The sequence below is a fragment of the Rhodnius prolixus genome, unplaced genomic scaffold (genome assembly GCF_049639745.1).
Source record: "Rhodnius prolixus isolate KJV_2025 unplaced genomic scaffold, Rpr scaffold_2, whole genome shotgun sequence".
NCBI lineage: Eukaryota > Metazoa > Arthropoda > Insecta > Hemiptera > Reduviidae > Rhodnius > Rhodnius prolixus.
Window position 1 is genome coordinate 19,345,097 of NW_027411592.1, and position 25,443 is coordinate 19,370,539.

General features: G+C 31.5%; 1 protein-coding gene across 4 annotated transcripts; it reads left to right on the top strand.

Annotated features, from left to right (window-relative positions):
* Positions 1-338: 338 nt before the first annotated feature.
* LOC141449213 (xanthine dehydrogenase-like) lies at positions 339-25,443 on the top strand. 4 transcript variants are annotated; one of them, XM_074118406.1, is made up of 31 exons: positions 339-515; positions 2,645-2,772; positions 3,273-3,420; positions 3,522-3,721; positions 4,690-4,747; positions 6,814-6,910; positions 8,535-8,770; positions 9,017-9,264; positions 9,464-9,605; positions 9,681-9,848; positions 9,950-10,026; positions 10,254-10,347; positions 10,418-10,527; positions 11,113-11,291; positions 11,377-11,490; positions 11,560-11,698; positions 11,776-11,851; positions 11,931-12,151; positions 12,348-12,470; positions 12,888-13,112; positions 13,652-13,785; positions 16,684-16,858; positions 17,622-17,813; positions 18,106-18,251; positions 18,829-19,006; positions 19,162-19,290; positions 22,426-22,553; positions 22,663-22,777; positions 23,614-23,868; positions 23,932-24,099; positions 25,016-25,443. In XM_074118406.1, the coding sequence occupies exons 4-31, from the start codon at positions 3,665-3,667 to the stop codon at positions 25,064-25,066; spliced, it is 4,035 nt and encodes a 1,344-aa protein (XP_073974507.1). In that variant the 5' UTR covers positions 339-515; positions 2,645-2,772; positions 3,273-3,420; positions 3,522-3,664; the 3' UTR covers positions 25,067-25,443. The 4 variants fall into 4 exon arrangements, with proteins under 4 accessions (XP_073974507.1, XP_073974506.1, XP_073974510.1 ...); XM_074118405.1 differs by lacking the exon at positions 339-515 and adding an exon at positions 1,089-1,335; XM_074118409.1 differs by lacking the exons at positions 339-515; positions 3,273-3,420 and adding an exon at positions 1,089-1,335.

Sequence of the window (25,443 nt, forward strand, 5' to 3'; positions counted from 1 at the left end):
CCAATTTAATATCAGAATTTCGCCTAATGAACCATATATAGGTTTTATTATTATCTTGGAAAAATGAAATAACAATACGCAAGAAAAATATATATGAAATTTGCTTGGTTTGAGATGCTTATTTTTGGTGGGAGTAGAGGGCTGGCATGCCACGCCAGAAATTGTTGTTACTAAGAAATGCTGAATGCCCAGTTAGAATTCGGCTGAATTTCAGATAAGAGAGTTGATAATCAGAAAAATATACGATTTTTTGTCGCTTAAAAGTTTTTAAAAGCTGGAATTTCTAAAATGCTAGGATAAATACAATTAAAAGTCTCACTTATTTTTAGGATGCACTTTAATGTTTTTTTATTTAAGGCGCGTCAACATCTCAGATCATTAGCGCCCGGAGATTTTTCAGTACACGGCCAGCCTCCGGACTGTGATCTCTAATTGATCTGTATGGAGCTACTAGTAAAAAAAAATTTCACGGCCTGCATTTGAATTTGAACCCGGAATCTCCATGATGCAATCTTGTAAGTTAACCACTGAGCTATTTCTACCCTATTTTGATATATCATTGAATTTTAAAGTTTTATCAAACGCCCTGTAGTAAGTCCTTAATGATTTTTTTTAGTAGGTGGATTCTAAAGGGAAGCCACTTGACACACCAATTTCTCTCTCTCTCTCTCTCTCTCTCTCTCTCTCTCTCTCTCTCTCTCTCTCTCTCTTTGTTATTGGCCACTTGAGCTAGCAAATCAGCCAATTCAAATGTTCAATGTTCAAAATTATATTGGTCTTTGTCTTTGAATGTAAAAAGCTGCAAAAGCTTACAATGTTAAACAGCTGTTCTTACTTACAATAATTTCTGGATTTCCTAATGTACTCAATGCTCAATCAATCATCTGCCTTCAAGCAACAATTATGTAAAATTGGCGAAAAACAATTAAATTGAATACACCTTTATTTTGAACTATTCGGCAAAATAGTTTTTGTAATTTTTTATGGTAAAGCTACTATTTGAGCAATTACTAGCAATTATTTGAGTATGCACTGCTGTAGGCAAATTCGTATGCTTCATTTAGCATTACTAAAATAAAGTCAACCATACAGAATAAACTCTAGGAAGCTATTATATTTTTGGTATCGTAGTTATATATTGCAGTTTAGATATTTTAATTTTTAACTTAGTAAAATCTAAAAGTGTGGAAAATTACCCATTAGTTTAAAAACAGACTTTATTTCCAAAGAAATTAGGTTTGTGAATAGTAAATGCTTACAAATTAAGTTGGATTGAAGTAGAAAGGAAGAAGATTTTTCATTAATAGTCTGAAGATTTCCTGAATATATGTATATGTAAGTACGTACCTTCACCGAAATAAATGTGTTGGTTATGTTAACTTGAAAAAGTTTTATCGAGAACTTTTTTAATAAAATATAATCAGCAAATATGTTGAATGTGGAGTTGGCGTCATGTTCATAACAGAAGTACCCAATGGTAACCCTCTAAGGAGGTCGCCGAGCGAAAAGAAGCTCCGTATTCTTGGAGGGTTGTCCGGAATGGAGATGGTTGTTAAGTTAAAGGATTACAACAAAGAAAAACAGTTATGGAATTTGGATATTTGAATTTTGCTGTTTCTAATATTTATGGAATGTTTGTAACTTAATTTAGTATAGATAGGTAAATAGGAGTGTTTGTTATTTGATGGAGAATTTTGGATCGGATGGCCTGATTTGTTTTGTTTCAGGAGCGTGTGTACGAGTGCACAGTTTTAGTCATAAGTTAACATTGTTTTAGATTAGCATTAAAACAAAAAAATTATGACTGAAACTGGCCACTATCAATCTTACTCTTGGATTGTTTTACCAAAATGATGAACAGTACGCTATAATGTAGTTTACTATGTTTATTAAATGCCGGTCTTTTAAGTTTAGTATGTGAAAGTTTGACAATGAATACGCGTAGAGTAGAACTAAATCTACTAAAGCGAATGGTATAAATTAAGGTTGATGGAAGGGCAAGAAAGTTCAGCGAAGTCGCTGCAGTGAAATAGTTGCATATTACATTTTTGAGCGTGGAATCATATTCGCTGTTTTTTGACCCAAATTCTTAATTCTCCTAAATGAGTTGGTATGTGTGTGGAGTAAAAATTTTAAGCACATCGTGTTAGAAGTGTATCACGAAAACTGATTTTCTGTTTTGGGATCTGAGCTAGATATATTGTTGGCGTTGACGTCTGAATATGTAAAAAGTGAATTTGTTTGAGTTCGGTCTAAGTAAATATGTACAACGAAGTGGACAAAAAATACCCAAAAGGGAACATCAGCGCGTATTAATGAGTAAGTAGAAGTAGCATAGCTAATTTGGAAGAATTTGTCAATGTAAGAGTTTAGAATTGAGTAATTACTTAATGAAAGATTTCTCTTCTTATTCCAAAATAATCTCTAGTGCCTTATCTGATTATAGTGTTGAGTCATTTTGATAAAACACAAGAGGATGGGTTTTTCCCTTTCAAAAGAAGAAACGGTTCATCACTCTGTGACAAGATTAATGGTGCTATGTTGCCGAAATTGAAATTGATATGAAAGGATGACTTGTGCAGCTTCCAGAATTGGTTTTTATGTTTCAGCAATAATATCTCTAAAATTTGTATATGTGTTGTAGGTAGCTCTTTACATTCCCTGTGTTAAAAAAATGAAGTGGATGGAAAGCATCATAAAATATGTCCTGCTTTGTCGGATGACGGATGCTTTGTCTCGAGGACATTACATTAGATGTCAACGTGAAAATGGGTAATCGACACTATGGCTTTATTAAAACTTTATTGGGCTGCCAGGAGCTAAATGGCTTACGGCTTGCATTGAGGGGAAAAAATCAAGTTTTTAAAAAAATATTTTAATTGGTGGTCCAGTACATTCCTGACTAGAGCATCGGTTGATTCCATGAAATAAGTTAGCTAGAACAATTATTGTGTTTTAACTGAGTCAAGAACCTATCACTAAATGAACTATTCAAAATAGTAATGGTTTTTTTGGAGGGATTTTTCAAGAATATGTTTAGGTTGGTCGAATGCCAGGGGTTGGAGCCTGACAATCAAAGAAATTTTGGCTAACTTTAGAGTTAAACGAATCATGTTGGGTAACATTTTTCTCACCTGAATACTACATAACTATATTTTGTATATGAATATATTTGTATAGGAAAAAAATAATATTCATGCCTCACGGTTTCGCCACAAACATTTGAGTGGAACCAAGTTAAGAACCTCATTTTTAACAAAAACATGTTTCAGATCTATATCATATTAGACAGGCAAGTGATCCTTGAAGATCTGAAATGTCTGTTATGTAAATATATTGAAAACATTTCTTTAATGAAGCTGTTTTTTAGTAATTTTTTGCAACCTGATACACTAAGTAAATAAATAACAAAGCAGTAAAGTAAGTAAACAGATTAACGTTAGGTTTACTGTTTTTAATTATTGGTGTTTATTTTAAGATTTATTTCGCTTCTCTTGTTACATACAATTCCTGAAAACAAGAAATCTCCTGCGGTGCTTGGCTCGCTTGGGTATAGGGCAATACAAAAATATCCCCTCCACTTTCATCTCCATCAAGAATGTAAACAAGTCGCAGAGATGAGTACATTCTTATTCTGCTGAGGGATAACAACCTAAGTTGAAGTATGAATCTATCACAGACATCTACCCCAATACTTGTCTTTTTTGTAAATGGAAAAAAAGTAAGTTTTAATCTATTCCTTTATTAAATAAGTGCCTTAAAATCTGAATTTATTGCCATCATTTGAATAATTTTTTTTTTATTGTTATAAGCATTAGAAACAAACTTTTTTTTACATGATTTCGCATCTCATGTTGTTGCCTAATACCTGCTTTTCTGATTCAAAATAAAATTTGAATAAAAAGCAAAATATTTTTATGAAATTTGTTCATTACTTGTTTTTTTACAGTAGTGAGAACTTTATATTCATCTGCGTCCCTTAATTACGTAACTCAATTATATAACAACAGAATCCTAATGAGTTCTTTATTCTACTTTTAACAACTAGTATTAAAATTATAATTTACTGTTTAAAATTTAGAGATAATAGTATTAAGAAGCTATATTAAAGATATTACCTTTATTATTTTGAAAAAAAAAAAAAAACGGTTTATTTCAAGCTAAAAACAAATTTCTAAGAAAAAGAATTTCTTATATTAATTTTTTTTTTCACCAAAACTAGTGTTAACACTTGAACCACTTTCTCTTGCCTCAAACGTTAAAGTTGAAACAAAACTTGTTTTAAACTTGGAGTTTTTACTATAAGATGGTTCATTATTATAAATATTCTCTTCATAAACACTACCTATAAGAGACAGTGGCCAACAGACCTAGAGCCCCACCAAATGATTTGTCCTATGGCAATAAAAATAGCATAGTTTGAGGTATTTTCAAGAAAAGCGCAAAAAAATATACTTGCGGCCCACCGAGTTTCATAAAATTTTGGTCATCAATTATAATATAATAATAATTTTAAATAATTTCTATAAACCACTTTTTCGTACTCTCTCTATCGAATCTTAAATATTTTTTAATTATCTCCAGATATGACGATGGGTCGCTTGTAGTAGTTTATGCAAAAGCCATTGATAATAAGAGATTAACAAAATAACAACAATAATAAATGTTCTTAAATTCCTTTTTCATTAGGTAGAAGATAACAACATTGACCCGGAATGGACATTACTGCACTATTTAAGAAAGAAACGTATCCTTTCGAACGATACAGTTGTAGTGTGCCAAATTTTTTTTTTTTTTTTTTTTTTTAAATCTGTTTACTTGAAAATATTTCTCAAAACTGTGTTTGTAAATGTTTATTTTGGTAAAAACTCTTTTTCTCATTCCCTTCTTCTCCTTAAAAGTGAAAATTTTTGAACTTCTACAATTTTTGAACATCCACAATTTTTGTAAGCTTACAATTTTTTTTATCTGTTTATTCTTTTATTTAAGCCGCCCTCATAGAGTAATCTAGGCCATTTGTTGCCTCGCAGCCGGCTCCTTCTTGCCGCTCAGTCGTTCGCATCCATTTCGTTATCTGGGCATATTGTTGAATTGACAGTAGTTTTTTCATGCCCAATCTAGAGACATGCAAACTCTTATTTTATAAATTATTTATTACTTTACCGCTGATAATTTGGTTGTTAGGTAATAAAAAGATTAATGTGCTTAAAGTAATTCGTTAAATTAACAGCTAATAATTTGTAATTACTTATATATTATTTCACTTTTAAATCTAATGAAGGTGTTACATAATATATATATATTTTTTTTTTTTTAAGTTAACAAGAAACACAAATCTCATTTTTATTTTTTACTTCTGTTTTGAAAGTAATAAATGTTTAATTTCCAAATATTGCAGATTAATTTTTTGTTTGCTCATCGATTGCTGGGACTTTAGAGCTTCCCAAACATTTTCTACATCATTTTTAGCCATGTAATCTGGAATTGCATCGCGATCTACTGTCCTTTTAAAGTACCTGTAACCTTTTCACTCTTTTCTCTAGAATGGCAGGTGAAACCCTGAGTTACTGAAAAATTTCCTTTACAACATCGCTCTAGTGGATGCCGGGCAGGGTGGAATATCTTTGCGCCATCTTGTTTTTATATCACATGGAAAACTTAAAGCATTTTGGGTCATTATATTGCAATAAATTTCATTTTAGAAAATGAGCTAATCGCCTATTTTGTTTTAGTGGGGCTTAGCGTTCAATTAGAGGCACTATTAACATTTTTCTAATAAGCACAAGTAGTTTCATGCGAAATTCGAGCTAGGATCCTCTACCTACCACTCTCTTAACCACTAGATCAAACCAGCCGTCCTATATTATTTATATATGTTTAAATTCTGTCTATGTAACTACAATTAAGGAGGCAACCAACATTTAGTGACTAACTAAATGATTAGAAAACTGTCTGGGGAGTGCATACATTTGACGAATTTTCCTGCTCACTGTAATCAATGCAATTTTAAAAAAAGAGACTTGCTGGAACATGAAAAAAAATTTTAACTAGTATTTTTTAGATCATAAGATGATGTATTTTCTTACATCAAATATTCCTTTTTATTTTTAATTTACTATTGTAGTTAGGCCAAATAAATAGTGGATAAAATCAATCTATATTTTCATTTTATTTTTTATTTGTATTATTATTATTATTTTACGGCGCATCGACTATGTCATTAGCGTCCTATATTTTTATTACATACGTTTCAGCAAATTGAAATGTACGACTTTTTCAAAGCACTTACGAATTTTTATTTTTATTTTGAGTTAAAGAATAATCTGATCTTTTTTTTTAATACTTAATAATCTTATAAGCAGCGACCCTTTGTGAGCTGTCTTTTCTGACATCTTGCTTCTTAAAAATTTGTTAAACATTTATTAATTTTTTTAGTGTCTTGACGGAAACTTTGGGACATCCGGCGAAGCCATTTACATACATTAACATTCTCTTCATCTTCAAGTGTTCAGCATCCATGTAGGCTGATGCGTTGGAGGCACTACGTGAGTGGTTAAAAGAAATAATAAAAAAAGCCAAAATGATACCTAAGGGGTACAGATATCTACAAACATTTATATCCGTTTGATTTATGCTGACCGATTAATGCAACTTTCCGGTGTTTGATCCATATTGCAAGGCTCTTATTGGTTCATGCAAACAGGACTGATTACCCAACCACTATTCTTTCGAACTGCAAACTCAGAAACTGGTTCATTAATAGTCTTTTATTAAATTATTATATTCTCATATTTTCCTATACACTTATTACAGTCGGTCTACCTGGAACTAAAATGGGCTGCTCAGAAGGCGGATGTGGCGCCTGCACTGTCATGGTATCGAAAATCAACAGGATTACTCGTCAAATTACGTATCCTTTGAGTAACCATTTTTTCGTGTTAACTATTCTAGCAAATTACCCTACAGCGTGATTTAGTTGAAATTTGTATTGGGTCAAATTTCTCTAATGCCATTAATGATTGGTGAGTGCCATTGGCTGTGTGGTTCAATTTGTTGAGCACTGAAAATTATTATTCTGATTTACAAATTTCTTAAAACCAAATGTCAAAACGCACACATAACCTCATTTATTGCTGGGAGAAGTTGTAGTTAAATGTTACTAAAAGTAAGTTAGTTAAATAAAGAAAACGCTTATCTTTTCAATCGAGGCTTAACGCCCAACTACCAATTTGGTAGCATGGTACTTAACTGTTATTTTTCCTGACAAATAAAAAGTTCTACATTCTGGATTCAAACTGTAGGTCTCCCAATTACAAAGTCATTATATGTTTCTGTCTAACACCTATGATTGGGTCCACTTCTGTACCCGCAGAAAGCGCATGTACATGATTGCAAGTTTTTGCCCTCCTTTAACAGATAACATCATTTTCTTTCCGTGACAAACTTTTGTTGAACAATTAGATTCCCCAGAACTTTTCTCAAAAATAATAGGATATTTATTTATTTTTGCAAAATCAATATGCTAATTCTTTGCAGTAAGTTTCTCAAATTTAGAGAAAAACTGCGAGCCGTTTTGCTCGTAAAAATCGAAAAACTTGGAAAATACACATATCGCTAAATTTTTTCTACGAAAATGTTCTATTAATGCGCAAAATGTTCCTCAATATTGTGTAGTAAATATTAAACTGTCAACATTTAGATGTAGCACTTAAAAGGTGAGTGCTTATGGTAGCAAATCCCTCAGAACCACTCAAATACAGATTGTTATTAATAATCGAATATTTCAGAACTCTTCTAAATATCAAATTTTGTTGACGAGACTTCTTATCGAGAACCTTCAACAACTTTTCATTTTTCAAGTTGGCTTCCTTCAGCTGTTGTACTTCCTGCCTTAAATATACATTTTCGTTCTTCACAGAGTGAAGGGCTCATCTTAGTATTAGACTTCTCCGTTCTTTCAACGCCAGTCCTTTTATGCATATTAATAATTTCTGGAGAACTTCTATTCTTTTACGTCTGTTGAATACTGTGGGACTTGGAAATTTATTAATTTCTTTGGGGGCCTACAAGGTATTAAATTCGATGAAGTGTATTATAAGTAGATTTCAAAAAAATAAACAAAAAATAATTTAAAAAGTCGAAAATTAAAATAAATAGTATGTGATTTAAAGTTCAGGTTGCTAAATGCAGGTACAGTCTATTCAAAAGATGGCTTATTTCAAAAGAAAGATTAATAAACTTTATAAAAACTTCTAATTTTATTAGAAAACAATCGGCTTAGCACTGCTTTCAACAACTCTAGCGTATGTGCTCATTTTAAAATTCAATTTCGTATCAATACAAAGATGATGCAGATATTATTGTTTAAATCACAGAAGTAATTATTGTAATTCAATAATAAATCTTGCAATCAGTCTAATAGTATTCTTTAAAACTGAATTCACTTTCATTGAATACGCTTTAAAAAAAATCGATAATATAAAAAAAAATCAATTAAAACTACTCATAAAATTTAATTATTCTTAAACTAAAAGTCACTTGTCGGTAAATGCCTGTTTGGCTCCTTTGGCCTCTGTGCATGGATTATCAGTAACAACTGTTGAAGGAATAGGAAGTGTTAGAGAAAAATTACATCCTGTACAAGAAAGGATAGCTAACGCGCACGGTACGCAATGTGGATTTTGTACTCCAGGAATAGTCATGTCCATGTATGTCCTACTTAGGAATGGAGAGAAACCTACAATGAACGATTTGGAAAATACTTTTCAAGGTAATGCAATATCAATTTTGGGTTGGTGATGGCACCTCTGTTAGAGGCTAGTTGTCTAACAGTTATTACATTGCACAAAGAAGAATAAGAGATACCAATTTTTATTTATCAAAGAATAACTGCATGTTCATTAAAGATAGAAATTTTTTCTAAAAATCTTACTTTTGCACCAAAAAAAATATTTAAAAATTAATTTCATTTTGTAGATTAAAATCTTTCTTTTTAATGAGTTAACTTTTTTTAAAGGGAATCTGTGCCGCTGCACGGGCTATCGTCCAATTTTGGAAGCTTATCGTACGTTTACTGATGTTCCAATACAAAATATCACGAATAGATCTTTCTTGAACGGTGTTAATTGCTGTCAAAATGAAGAGAACACTGCTAAAAGAGAATGTCTTTGCCAGAATTACGAGAATTCAGAAAAGCTATTCTATTCAGAAAATTTCAAACCATATGATCCCACTCAAGAACCAATTTTTCCCCCTGAGTTGGCAGTGAGTTAAGCTCTTAATAATTTTTTATTTAATGCTTTTATTTATAGTTGTATCATCTCTCATAATTATTTCTTCCTCTAAGGTATACAAATTATGTAATGTCACTCCTTAAAATTGTAAAGATTCACCATATTGCAAGAGCCAATTATTCTTCAAAAAAAAGTATATATTAAGTTACAATTTATGGAACTACTTTTAGATTTCAGATAAGTACGATAAACAGTTTGTAGTTATACAAGGGAAAAACGTCACTTGGTACAGACCTACTTGCTTAAAAGATTTAATTGAACTAAAACAAAAGTACCCGTTGTCAAAAATAGTGAATGGCAACACAGAAATAGGTATAAATCAGCTAAAGAAATATTTTGGAAGAATATTTATTTCTCTATTTTTACAAAAGCTTTTTTTTTTTTAAGGTATCGAAATGAAATTTAAAAACTGTAACTATCCTCATTTAATTTCATCAAGTGAAATAAGAGAGTTAAAAACTATTTCAGTAACTGATAAATATTTAGTGATTGGGGCTGCAGTTACCATTTCAGAACTAGAGAGAGAAATAAATATGATTTTGCTAAAGAAACAAGGTAGGTGCTAATGTTATTTTAAATATTTTATAATTATGATGATAGTTAATGAAGTTTCTTATTATTTATTATTTAGAAACCTAATAATTTACAATTTTCAGAATATTCAACTAGGATACTAGCAGCTATAAAAGAAATGTTCATTTTATTTGCGGGAAAGCAAATAAGAAATGTTGGGGTCAGTGAATTATTGTTTTTTATATAATTTTATGAAATAACAAGAGAGACGTAGTACAATAATTTGCCCATACTAATTTGATTAAAAATTTTAATCTTAAAAAAAATGTTGACTTTTACATAAATGTTAATTCTTTAACTCATTAGGATACGTTAATAATACCACTTTAAGGATTAAAAAAATTTTAATTGCTTTGTTTGGTTTATTTAATAATTTGTTTACAACAGACTATCGGGGGGAACATAATGACAGGCAGTCCTATTTCCGACTTAAATCCTATTTTAATGGCAGCTAATTGCAAGTTGGATATAATAAGTAAAGGTAAATGCTATCAATTTAATTATTCATATAATTTCTACATTTAGAGATGATAACGTTTTGCTAAAATTAGATGGCCAGAGGCAAGTTCGAATGGATGACAATTTTTGGATTAGTTACAGAAAAAATATTGTTAAAAACAATGAAATTTTGTTGGCGATTTATGTCCCTTTTACAAAAGAGGTAATTTATTAAAATTCTTTAAAATGATTCAATATGAATTTGCCTTATCATGGCATGGATTTTTTTACTTTTAAAGTAAAATTTATTTCAAAAATTGAAGCGATTAATGCTGAGTATGTCGTTGCGATACTTCAGCCCTTCCACCAAAAATTATTAATTATTTTTTACGCATGAGAGGAAAAAGAATTTGGGCTAGCTGTGTAAATGCATACAAATGCTGCGTAAAAAGATCCCTGTCTGTTGTCCAAATTCATTTCCGTATTTTATAATGGTTCAATTATTCATTCCCTGTTTTGTCAAGACAAAAGGAAAAACAAAACTAATATTTCTCTCCCAAAAAATTATTAAATCAAAGATTTTGTTGCTTGATCAAAAAACAAGCCGATTGACTAGAAAGTTATATTTCTTGTGATAAATAAAGGAATAAATTCAGCGGCAGTTTCAGTTTACTGGACCACATTTTATATTGATTTACGACAAATGTTCAGCATTTGCAGTTATATTGAATTGCTCAACAGGCAATTGGAAAAAAAATGATCCAATCGGCTGTTTTTGTTTTTCTACGTATATGTTTTGCTTTTATAGAATCAATATTTTAAAGCATATAAGCAGTCGAGACGTCGAGAAGATGACATAGCCATAGTAAACGCTGCTTATTTTGCCGAAATTGAAGGTACAAAACTTACTAATGTAAGAATAGCATATGGTGGCATGGCGCCTACTACAGTTTTGGCAAAGAAAACTTGTGCATCAATAATTGGCAAGTATGTATCCAGAAAAATCTAGAAAATTTACATTATTTTCCGAAATTTGAAGAAATCTTTTGAAAAATGCTTGTAATTGAATTAGGGAATGGAATGAGAAAACATTGGATAATGTTTTTAATCTATTAGCTGAAGAATTACCCTTGGATCCTTCTTCACCTGGTGGCATGGTAGAATATAGAAAAACACTTTGCTTAAGGTAATGCATAATAATATATACACTTTTTTTTCTTAGAAAAACTTCCATTAAACTTGATTTTTGGTTTAGTTTCTTTTTCAAGTTTTATTTCACATTATATGAAATATTAAACTCAAACGGAAAACAAAAAAGCCTACCATCAGCTTATAAAAGTGCCATTAGACAATTCCACAAAGAGCTTCCTCAAAACTCTCAATTCTATTTTGTAGTAAGTAATTATTTAGGAAATCAGAGAACTTGTTTACTAAAAGTGTTCCTTATTAATATAATTTGTTTTATATCTAGACTCCAAAAAATGAACAAAAATATAATCCGGTAGGACGTCCTATAGTTCATCGTGCAGCTTTTCAACAAGCAACAGGTCAAGATTAGTCGGACTCAATTTAGTTTTGTAGTAGTCAAATGTTATAAATTGTCATTTGTCGTTTCCTCCTTTACAGGAGAAGCTGTTTATTGTGATGACATGCCGATTATGGAAAATGAGGTGTATTTATGCTTACTAAGAAGTACAAGAACCCACGCGAAACTAATTTCTATAGACCCTCAAGAATCCTTAAAAATAGAAGGTGTCATAGGATTCTTTTCAGCTGCCAATATTCCAGCCGACCAAAACAAGTGCGGTGTAATTGTAGCAGATGAAGAAGTTTTTGCTTCAGAAAAGGTTGCTGTTTCATAAATTTCTTTCCAACAAAATTTCGTTTTCATGGTATGCGAAATTCTAAAGCAGAGATGTTCGTCCTAATGTCGAGTTTGCTTTAGTAATGAGTGTGATAATTATGAAGAGTCATAATACTCGTTTATTATTTAGTTAATGAAATAGAAAATACGAGTATTTTACTTGTACGTTTCCGTTACAGGTACTTTGCCAGGGCCAAGTAATCGGAGCTTTGGCCGCATCCAGCTTGCATATTGCCCAAAAGGCAAGCGAACTCGTGAAAGTTGAATACCAGGATTTAGACCCAGTCATTATTACGATAGAAGTATGATTTATTTAATTAACTCAAATTAATGGATCCATTTTATTTTTAATCTATTTAATGATGTTGAAGTATGGTATTTCATTTTTTGTCAACATATCAATGTTACAATAGTTTTTATCATCCCCTGTGACAGTTTTCTTGATTCTAATTAGGTTTTGATGTTACAAGTAGTGCAAAGTATATGATAATAGTTCTATTTCTTATTATTAATTCAATGGTTCAAATACTTCCACTATTGCATTATTTATGAATTCAAAATTACCTTAAGTATAGTTGTAGGTATCGTATTGTGCAGCATGGCGAATAATGCCCAATATTGAGAGACCTTCAAGCAGGAAGGTGATTGTGTAATGGTTACATTCTAATAACAGAAAATTTAAAAAGATTCTCTACATAAATTGGTCAAATTTTCTTTAGGATGCCATACAGCATAGTTCATATTTTTCAAATTCTCCGGCAATCATTGAATTTGGAGATGTAAAAAAAGCTTTTGCTGAAGCTGCCGGAACAGTGGAAGGTGATTTAAGAATTGGAGGTCAGGAGCACTTCTATATGGAAACGCAAAATACTATAGCTGTTCCTTCGGCAGAAGACGACGAGATAACGATTTATTCATCTACTCAAGATCCGACAGATTTGCAAGTAAACATCTATTTACATAAAAACATCTAATAACATAAAATACCCAATGTTTTTCTTAAATATGAAATTTATTTATTTGCGATAGTTCTCGGTATGTGATGGTTCTGTAAAGTAAACGCTTATTATTTGCAAATATATTTGTTTATTTTCAATGGAATGAATTTAATTAAATTCATACACCATTTATATTTAATTCTGTTCGTTCTTCCACCTCAATTTAAATATAAGGGAAAATCCTTAGTAGTAATGGGTTTAGAGAAAATTTCAACGGCTGTATTGTCGGAAAACCTTTTTCTTTTCTTGTTACTTCGCCAGGTAGAAAAATTGAAACGTCTAAACGGTGTACCTACTCTTTAAGATTCCGTGCACAAGTGTTTTGGCAAATGTCACGTCTTTGATATTGTCCAGTACTGCAGATTCAAGCTCATATTCATTTTACAATAGATTATGTTTATTGACTTTTAAATATTTATGTATTGTCTTTAACAATATATTTTTTGTGTATTGCTAATATGAGGTAATTTATATCTTCATTCCAGAGGCAGGTAGCAAATTCACTTGGGCTGCCTTGGAACAAAATAACATGCCGAGTTAAGAGAATTGGAGGTGGTTTTGGTGGCAAGGAATCCAGATCCTGTGTTCTTGCTCTAACAGCAGCTTTTGTGGCACACAAGTAACTTACTACATTGATTTAAGAAACACTAAGTAGCGTTCTTTAGATCTCTGTCGCTAATTACTTACAAAATAACACATTATTTATCATACAGGCAAAATCCTACACTTGAAATTCTTTGTCATTCTTTTAACATACCAAGGCCTAATAAAATCTCCTTTCCATTTCTGGAAGCATGAATTACAGAAATTATTCGAAATTTTAAAGTGTCAACGGAAATTGACAAAAAAAAAAAAACTTCAACAGTCAACGGAGATTGCACTAGGTTCCTTTTCTATTGATGATTAAACTCGCAGGTGTAGGTAGAGTCAAGCGACCACCTTGGCTTTAATAATCTCAGGGCAGTACCTCAGTATTTTTATGCACTCATCAGAACTCAGCAAAAAACAGAAGGTTAAGAATAATATACTGGAAAGAATTAACCGGACGAAATGTTGTTACTACTTACTAAGAACACAGATTTTTAAAACTGGCTACGTTGAATGTTTAGAATACCTACCCAACGGGACTTTTGGGGTAATGAAAAAATAAAATTAAAATATAACATTGATATTGGAGTTTTGCATGAAATAAGGTGGAAAGTCGGATGAAACTGAGCTTAAAGATTATACTGTGTTAAACAGTGGGAGCTTTGTTGAAAGACTAGTAGAGTCGGCTGTTTCAAGCGATAGAGGAAAGAAATGAATTTTTGGAGAAGAAACCCACAGCCTTGAAGGAACAATCTAATATAAAAAAGAGAAGAGCAAGGGTAAAAGAATGTACAAAAAAAACTAGAGGAAATTCAAAAGTAATACGAAGCGAAAACCACAAGAAAATTTCATAGTGTTGTAAATGCAATTAAGACAGTTATTACAAGCAATATATGGATTTCTGTAAAGATAAGAAAGGAAAAAATACTAGGTGCTAGTGCAATGTTGTAAAACACTGGGCTGTGTACTTTAGAGAAACAGTAATGAAGGTACAGTTAAATATTGCTTTAGCTAGCAATAGCTGAAAAAGTTGCGGTAGAGGAAATAAAAACACCGTGAGCAGAAACTACTCTTTCTTAATGGTGGATACGATCTGATTGGAGAGTTATGTAGTGTACATATCTGGGTAGAGAAAAAAACTGCCGGAAGAAAGAAGTAAGGAATGAATGGTATGGCTTCCCTTTGCCCTATAAGGAATACATTTGAAGAGAGGCAAAGGTCTCTTGCCAGTCTCATGGAAATAGCGCTGAAATATAAAAAACATAATTACAATAATGTTATTAAATTAAGAATAAAGAATTACATGCGTTGTTAAGCCAGTTATGATCATTTAACAAGAAAACATTTAGTTTTTTAAAAAAGCAAATAAACAAACTGACTGGCATGATGTTTAAAAAATCAATCCGGTATCTCGCTTATGCGGATTATGCGCTTATTTCCGGATGTTCCACATATGCTCTAGCACGATTCCTGGAGGATTTGAAGGGGAACTACTAGTTATTATTCAAAATTCTTTCTATATGCGAATTTTCAGGGATCAAAAATATGAAAATGGTTTAATACCACTTAATAATAGCAAATTCCTTAATGAAGAATATCTAATAGTTATCGTAAATAGCACTAACACAACAGAAGCAGAAGTCAAAGTCAGAATTTTAACTGACAATAGGTGTCTCTTATGGAAGACTGAGGGTTTTAGTAAAGTAAAGTAATCGCCTATTTTTTCAGGCGGGGCTTAACGTCCAACTACCAATTAGGTGTCAAAGACGAGGGCGGAAGCTCATATTTTATTATAAATAATAAGGGTTTTGGTAGTATATCAAGTAAAGCCAAGAAAACACTCAACATGTCAATTATATAATCAGTGACATATGCTGACGCGTCAGGCTTTGTATAAGAAAGGTGTCAATTGTCTTAAGTTTTTGAAAAGAAAACTTTTGGGGAAGATATTTAACCCAAGATTGTAGAATGGCCATTGACGAGTAAGAAAAAATAAAGAGTATTATCAGCGCTTCAAAGAGCAAGACAATATAAGGCCGGGTCGTTTCTGATGATTAGTCTAAGAAGAATTAATGGTAGAAAAGAGATCACTTAGGACGTCCACGAGGCTCTCTGCAAAAACGCGATTGGGATTGGTAGATAATGTACAGGATGACTTATCGCTCCCAGAAGTTCGGCGGTGGAGAACCAAAGCCTAAGATCGGGATAAATGGAGAAAGAAAACCTTTTGGACGAGATGTGGATCCTTCAGGAAGAGCTAATTGGCGCCCAGAATATTCTCGGCACATATCCGCCACTGAACGTTGTTCTCTAGCATACTGGTCATCAGTCAGGTATAGGCTACTAGGATGGGCACCAATTATTATTATTATTGATTCTTGGAGCTGGTCCTATTCTCAACGACACTGCATCTTAAGAGAGCTTTGAGCCAAAATAAGTATATTATTTAAAGAATAATAATAATTGAATTAAAACAATAACTACCAATGTGTATTATTCTTTCAATCTCCTTTTAATGAATAATTATTTAAAGGCTTTTGAATAAGGATTACGAAAATGAAGTTACTTTTGAAAAGTACTGAAAGTACAAAATTAAAATTTTCACGCCCTGAATGAGATATATCTGTCTTTCGTTCTTCGTCATGGCCTGTGCCGTAGACATCTTAAAACGTCAGTGAATGTTTCAATAAAATGTTTAAATTCAAGTTTCGAATACCTTAACAAAACATATTATATTGTGCTTGAAAGACTTCTTATTAAATGATCATGACTGACTCAACAACTCATAGTGATTCTTTAGTTTTTATGTAATAACATCTTATATTTCATTTCATTTTGGGTAATACATTAACAAGCCTGAGTTTAAAAAGCTATTACATTTATAATATCATAATTGTTATTATAAGCTAGATATATAATTTTATTTCAGATTGAAAAGACCTGTACGACTTTCTCTAGATAGAAAAGAAGACATGATTTTAAGTGGTCAGAGACATCCTTTTTATAGCAAATACAAGGCAGCGTACTCTATTCAAGGAAAAATAACAGCAGTCGAAATAGATCTATACAGTAACGCTGGCTGTTCATTGGATCTCTCAAATAGTGTAAGCAACTATTTATCCTCATCATAATTATGTTTGGTACTTTAGTACCAAAGTATTTTTACACTTTATTTTATAAAGGGGTCTTTCAGACAATCCTTCCTCATTTTGGAGCAGTATCCTGATTCCTTCTGCAAGCACGGTTATCCGTTTTTACAATTTGGGATAGTTGCCACAAGCTTGGTATGCAAGACAAGACTCAAGAAAAACGCTTGAAGGCTTACAATCAACCGGCTTATTTGAAAGCTTCTGCTACTATCTTTAACCTAAGCTTGATCGAGGCATACAGCAGTGCTAAATGAGAAATGCTTCACAGAACTTCCTTGTATTCATGTCGTCAATATTCAGGCCCGTAATTCTTACTCCGGCCGCTCTTCACTGGTCCTCATCCCTTGTGATGAGGTTTTCAATATCACATTTGATTGATAAGTCTCACCAGATTCCTTAGTAACATTTTCTCACCTCTCCTTCATTCATTTCTCAGAAGAGAAACTTACATGCATATTGATCGTGAGCCACGATAAATTATCTATTTACTTCTTTCCAACTATTGACAAAATTATTTATTGTTTTTATCCTTCTATCCAAACTTTTATTAAAGAAAGTAATGCATTTTCCTTGTCTTTACTGCATTCCCGTCAAAGCTCCTAAACTTTGTCCCATGATAATCTTTCTTTATTCTAAGAATCAGCATATGAACTTTTTCTTTGGTTGTGATCATTTGAAACCTAATAAATGGTAAATTTTCATTAAGTAATTATTTTAGGTCATGGAAAGGGCGATGCATCATTTTTCAAATGCTATTAAAATTCCAAATTTAATGTGCAGAGGATTTGTGTGTAAAACAAATTTACCGTCTAATACCGCCTTCAGAGGTTTTGGGGCGCCCCAAGCAATGCTGGTTGGAGAAACAATTATACATCATGTAGCTGAATCTCTTAAAATGGATGTAAACAAGGTATTACTTAAATTTAAATACTCAACTGAAACAATTTTAAAATATTTGATTATAATTAAATTTAAAATACTTGAGTTAAACTATGCAATTGTATTGAGTTGTAGACTGAATATTATGATTAAATAACATTTAATTAACTGGTTTTTAATCATTTATATTGTTTATAATAAGCTATAAGGTTTTATATTTACTAACTTCGTGAACATTAAAAATCAAAATCAGACACATTTCTTTTACATTTTGTAATGATTAGCAAATATTTACTACAAAAACTAAGAAAAATTAATTTCAGATCCACGAGATGAATTTTTATGTGGATGGTGATATTACACATTACAAGCAGAAAATTTCTAACTGCACAATATCGCAATGCTTTAAGCAATGTTTAAATCAATCTCAATTTGAAGAGAGGAGAAATTACGTCAATAAATTTAACAGGTTTTTTTTTTTATTTTAATTTTTGAAAGTAAGATAAATACTTTGAGACTCAAATGTCGAAGTTGTTAGAGAATTCTTTTTAAAAAAATCAAAAACTAACAAGAGAATGTGTGAAATGTGAATTTTCAGTTTAAGATTAATTTCGGTAAATAATTGTTCAAATAGCAGTTAAAACAAATTTGCGTTAAACATTACAAACATAATGATAGTTTTAGTTTTCGACCGTTGTTAATTGATGATTTTGGGGAATATTGAGTTGCGGTCAATAACTGTTGTCAAGAATTATGATGTTGTAGCTTAACTCCACAAATTTTACAATACCATGAAGAAGGTAATATATCTACCGAAACGTTAGTATGAAGAAAGAAATTAGTTTGTGAATTTATTTACCTCACCTCAATATTCCCCAAAATCATCAGTACAAACAAAACATATAATATCCTCTGAAGTGAACTGAATAACAAATCTAAGTGTTTTTATTATTTGCGAACTGGGTCATTCTTGATAGAATCTATGTCTATGTATATTTTTATACTAAATTTTATTTTAAAAACTAATAGTGATAATATTGCATTAGCGAAAACAGATTCCGCAAACGAGGACTCTCAATTGTTCCAACCATGTTTGGTATAGCTTTTTCCACACAATTCCTTAATCAGTCTGGTGCTCTGGTTTTGGTGTATTCTGATGGATCTGTTTTAATATCGCATGGAGGAACAGAAATGGGCCAAGGTTTACATACAAAAATGATCCAGGTAATGATGAAATACATGTAGGTATGCTAAGAATTCAACAATAGAAAAACTTTGTTCAAGCAGTCTTCATAAACTAAGTTAGTTGCTGACCGCTATAAAATAAAAATTAATTTGTCAAAAATTTCAACAGTGAAAAATAAATGTTTGTTTTTTAGGTCGCCAGTCAATCACTCAATATCCCAATGGACCTAATACATATATCCGAAACTGCGACCGACAAAGTTCCAAATACTTCTTCTACGGCAGCTAGCAGTTCTTCTGATTTGAACGGGATGGCAGTGCTTGTAAGTTCAAACTTTAGCATTCTTTAAATTCTACTTAATATGGTAATAATAATAATATTATTACGTTATATTTAATTAAACAAGCAAAAAGGTTATCCTTTTAATTAAACCATCTGTTTGATGTATTGTTATTCATTAAAAGAAAAACATGAAGCAACTTAATTTGTGTCTCATACACGAGTCTGTATGACTTGTATATCTTTTTTAACTTCGCCTCTGTTATATAACGGACAGATCCATTTATCCTGAGAACGCGTTCCATTATAATTTAAATTAATAAATTGGCTAAGCAGCATTAATATGGATCTTATCAAAACATATCGTATTCATCTGAGAGGATTCGTTTTTTATTCTATTAAATTTAATTGAGAATTTTAAGGATGAAATCAAGAACCTCAAGCTTTCATTTCCTGAAAAAATATATAGTTTAAATATTTTTTTCAAATTTTATACTATTCTTAGAGTCATATTTCAGAACATTTAAACGATTTCTAATATTAAGTTTCATATTGTCTTTCAATAATTTCATCTGCTAGGAGTATGGGCTTCCTAAAATTCGGGAGCCAGCGTACTTTCGTGTTTAAAATGTTAATCTAAATTGAATAAAATGAATTTTCGTTTCCAAATAAACCACAGTTTGATGTATTGAAAGGAAGAAAGAATAATTTTTTAGTAAAGAATGTATTTATTTTTTATAATTCTTCAAATTTAATGCTCCAAATTTGAGAAGCAGAACACAACTGTTCTTATCGCCGACTTCACTTACATTTTTCTGGAGAGAGGTACTCCTTTTAAAAAACTTTTTGTCAACTGAATAAATAACTTTTGCAGTTCTTTTTTCTAGGCCAAATGACTTTTTAGTGTCAACTTCGGCGACAACCTAATACCTAAATATTTATAGTGATCTGAATTCTACATTTAATTGAAAACCATTTTTCATATTTCATGTGGAGTTTAATGTTTAATTTGGGCCATTTTACTTCCATTAAACAAAAAATAAAATAAAATAAAAATGTTTTTTCAAATTGAATTTGACTTCAAAAATCGCAATAATTGACTAATCTGTTTATCATATGTTGGAAAGCATTTGGTTTGAAACTAATAATAAAAGAAAGGCCACATTGTCGGCATTCATTAGGCAGTTTACTTTTTTATTTGTGATATCGATTTTGCAGTCTATAAAATCCGGAAGATCATTTTTAAAAAAGTGCGAATAGCGATGGTGAAAGAAAACATCTTTACCAAAGACCAATTTTTGAAACAAAACTTTCGGTCAGCGCTCTACCAAACTGTCAATTCTGTAGTGTGATATAAACTTTGTAAAACTGAAATCAGCTTATTTGAGTCTCCTAAATTATATAATTTATAAAACGGATTATCTGTTATGAGAGGCGCCAGTTGCTCTGAAATCTAGGAAGAGGAAGTACACCTTACTAGGCTTTTTACTCGTGATTAATAATACTAAGAAGGTCAAAATTGTTATCGACCCCTCCTAAACCCTGCTAGGTATTTCTTTATTATTTTGTTTTGGTCAATCCATATTTTTGAACGTCTCAGAAATAAGCGTGTAAATATTTGTCCAATACAATTTAAAACGAAGACTTGACTCTATAATTAATAGCTGCGACTGGATCTCGTTTTTAAATAGGAATATTGTAGATTTTTAAACAATATTTGGGACGTTACTGATTTGAATGTACTATTGTAAAAGTTTAATATAATTTCCAAGAAAAAATTACTAATCAGTCGTGTTCATTGAATTTGTACCGCACGCGGTCTATTGCGGGCGACTTCCCATTTTCCGCCTTATGCAGCCCGTCAAAATGTTCCTGAAACACAATAGGTTATCCAGAATTCTACTCTGTTTAAAAAATAGAATAATGAAAAGTCATCTCATAAGGAACAAGGTTTATTTAGTAATTGTTTCAAACTTTTTAACTAGCGATTCTCGACCCAAGGTAATCCGACTTTTCTAAATAACTTTAATAAAGCAAATGATTTTAAGTTTCGAATCCAGCATCAAACATTTCTTTCTCGCCTGCGATGCCCGTACAAATCAGACTGACCTTGTGAACCTACTGTGCCGCCACTATTTTTTTCTTGAATGGAGTCTACAACTTTCTGTGGATCTATATCAATATTTACAGCATATTTCAAGATTTTGTTTAAAATTGACCCTATCATTTTTCGTCCTTTAAATTTTGGGAGGACTAAAAATAACATTTTTCCAATAGTACTCTTTAAGGGAGCATTTACTTTTAAAGGCATATGACCCCAAAAAAATTGTACCTCTTCTTGAAAATTTTCAATTTTTGACAATTCGCGAGATGAGTGGTAGAAATCGATAACAGAGGACCCTGGGATCCCAGAAACTTATATCCTCCCTGGGATTTTGGGACCGTGCCATTCAAAATAATTCAATAATTTTCTTTACACAATTCATTTAATCTGTCTTCCTTTCTAAAAACACTTTCTTTGAGTTTCTCTATAAACCAAACCTGGCATCAGATAAATTGAACTAACAGTTACCAATCTCCCCCCACACTTCAATATTCAATATAAACAGGGGGAAAATGTAAAGCTATTTTCGTTATCCTTGTCAAATTTTATTACAACTTAATTAACAATACTTTTAAAATCAAAACCATCCTTAATAGATTTATTTTAAATTCCCAAAACACTGTCTCTTTTGCCCGTCCGTATCTACTTACAGTTTTGGCACCAATTCCCAATTAGTATTTTATTTCATCCCAATCCTAATTTGATTTATTTAATTAAATTCAATAAAAAATGCTCAAAATTACTAAATTCCTTGTCTAATAAAGGTTCTAAATTTGATTTGATCGGAATACCATTCAGTGTCTGTAAAAATAAACTCTAATATTCTACTTAATTTTATAAAAATTGTATTAAATATTCTTCTGTCTGTACCGATTTTGATAAAGTATTCTTCAATTAAACAAAAGTCGCCATAAATTACTTGGTTAATTAAACATTTTTTAAATGCTGAGATCACTTAAAAAGCAATATTCTTCAGATATTATAAATTGAACTAACAAGATTGATAGAATTCTAAATAATTTTTTTTTGAATGGGATGTAAAAAAAAAAACAAATCTATTGGAGTGTATTTTAGAACGCATGCGAAGAAATTAAAAACCGTTTGAAACCAATAATTGACAAAAATCCAGAAGCTTCCTGGAAAGATTGGATTAGATCAGCTTATTTTGAGAGAATATCACTTGCAGCTAGTGGTTTCTACAGGTAATTGTACTTGTTCAATAGCAAAAAATAATTTGTTTAATAAATATTTTTAAGAAATCAAATATGAAAGCAATTTTATAAAAATTCATTATTTTTAATCTCTTTAAAGGACGCCGGGACTTGGCTTCGATCCTATTAGTAATACCGAAACTGTATACAATTATTTCACTTACGGAGTTGCATGTTCCGAAGTTGAAATAGACTGTCTGACGGGCGACCATCAGGTATGTATTCTTTTTAACTGAAATTACTAATTATATTCTTAATTTTCTTCCAAGCAAGGTAAACCCAATAACTAAAATTAATTATGCACAAAAAGCATCCCCTGAATTGTCACAAGGTTAGCATACTCACCAAGGTACCTACTGTGACATAACATGGTTTGTGAAAGGAGAACCATCTTCACCTGGGATGATATAGTAATACGATCATTCTTGGCCTTTAAGTAGGAGATTTTGTCTTCTGCAAAACGATACAAAGGGATCGTTAACTGCCCCTGTTGGATTGGTGGCTTTGTCTTTGCAATTGTTATTAATACAGTCCCCTTCACCTTTTATGTGGGGAGAGGATGGTGTAGTTATGCACATCTTCTCTTCCATTCACATAATAACATGCTCTGAAAAAGCACAAAGGTATTCTGTGATGATTTACCAGATTACGCAATGTAAGCTTCAACATTCGAATAGAATCACCAAGGTCATGTCGCCTATAATATGTGCTTTAATTTTTGTTAACAAACATTTATTTTTAAAACTATAAACATATCTCTGTTTCATTTTTTGTTCCGAATAAATGCTCTCATTTCAGGGATTAGTCAAGTCTAATAATAATTCAGGAAAATGAGTAATTTTTTTTAATGAGTATTTCTTCCGGTGGTTTTTATAACGTAACGCAGTTGTCATTAATTTTTAACATAAAAATTTCTCAAATAATAAAAATATTAAAGTGTGTGAAATGTTATACATCCTTTGAAAAGAAGTAAATTCGTTTTATCACCATTTATTTTTTTTATTGTTTAATCTTTTAATATGCTTTATGTGAAACTAATTTCTGTATCTAGGTTTTAAGGACTGACATAGTAATGGATTTGGGTGAAAGCCTAAATCCAGCCATAGATATAGGACAAATAGAAGGGGCCTTCATGCAAGGTTATGGGTTATTTACTATTGAAGAATTAGTTCATTCTCCAGAAGGCATCCTCTATTCTACTGGCCCTGGAACCTATAAAATACCTAGTTTCTCCGATATTCCTCCTCATTTTAATGTGTCACTCCTTAAAGGCTCATCTAATCCACGGGCAGTCTATTCATCTAAGGTAAGTAATGTGCAATGTTAAGAAGGAATTAAAATTCTCTTAGTAAACATTGTTTCTCAACAGGCTGTTGGAGAGCCCCCACTGTTCTTATCTTCTTCAGCATTTTTTGCAATAAGAGAAGCCGTGAAGTCGGCGAGACTAGAAATGGGAAATAGCGATTGGTTTACATTCAACTCTCCAGCCACTGTAGCGAGGATAAGAATGACTTGCGCAGATTTTCTAACAGCTAAGGTAAAACAAATCGAGACCTCTCACTACTTTCGCTCACAGCAGATATCATTATTACCGCTAAAAACGTTCTTAAGATTTAATTAGTCTGCCTAAAGCATGATTGAGCAATAGCTTTTTTCGATACTCTAATAAATTGTTGGAAATTACTTTCAAGAAAATCGAAAAAACCGTTCAGTATAATGACTCTTTGGTAATGTTAGATTCGGTAAAGAAACCAGAACGAAATATAAGGCTTGATCTTCGGAGATACTTGTTTTTAACAAATCCACTCACTTTTACCCGATTTCATGCAATTCCGACGAAACTAAAAGATTTGACGCGTCGAATCGATTCTTACAACGAACTATAACAAAATGTGAATTGTCCTTGCAATGAATTTCAATTGTTCCCTATCACCGCTTGGATTGCTATCATGGTTTCCCCATCTTTATCCTTCATCAGCCTCAATCGAGGGTTGAGCCAGTTATATACTTGCAGATGTTGCCTTTATGAATTAACATATTTTTTAGAGTAAAATTACTTCTTCTTTTTTAAACCCTATTGGTATTATTTATTACATAAAAAAACACCGATTTTCACAGAAAAATCAAGCATTAAAAGTGTTTATTTTTTTATCAATCGTGGAACAATAAAGAAGTAATATATTATAGGTTTAATTCAGCTCCACTTCGACCACCCCCACCGTATGGCGGTTTTAAATGTTTTTTACTAAATTGGGCTCGGTATAAAAAATTTAAGTTAAAAATTAAAAACTAACTATATTTCTATATTTGCCCACCGCATCAACAGTGTCATGTGATATAATTTTTTTTTTTTCTTTACCAAATCACCCTCCCATAAAACATTTTCAAAGTTACAAAAGTGGTTGACAGCTACAATAGATTTTCTAATATGAAATGTATATATTTTCTTATAGTTTTCGCTGAAAGATAAGCCTGCTGCTAAGCCCTGGAACGTCATCGTATAACAACTCAACTTTGCCCGAAAATCATATCTGTTGCTCCAAGTTCTCCATGCCACAAGTAATACTGAAAATATAACTAATCAAATAATTGATAAGCGTTGATATTCTATCGTATCATTTTTCTATCAAATACTTCCATTAAATTAAATGTTAGTAGTAATAATTTTTTAAAGAGATGCTTTATTTTATGAATTTTATGGTTGGATCAAATAAATGTTTGGAGTTTGATCGTATGCTCCAGCAAAGAGAGGGAATTGAACATAAGTGAAATAAACTGACATAGACCTAATATGAGTTTGTTCCATCAAATGTGACTGGCAATTACACCTTCAGTAAATATTGTGAATGAAAAAATTAATAAATTTAAGAATTACATATCA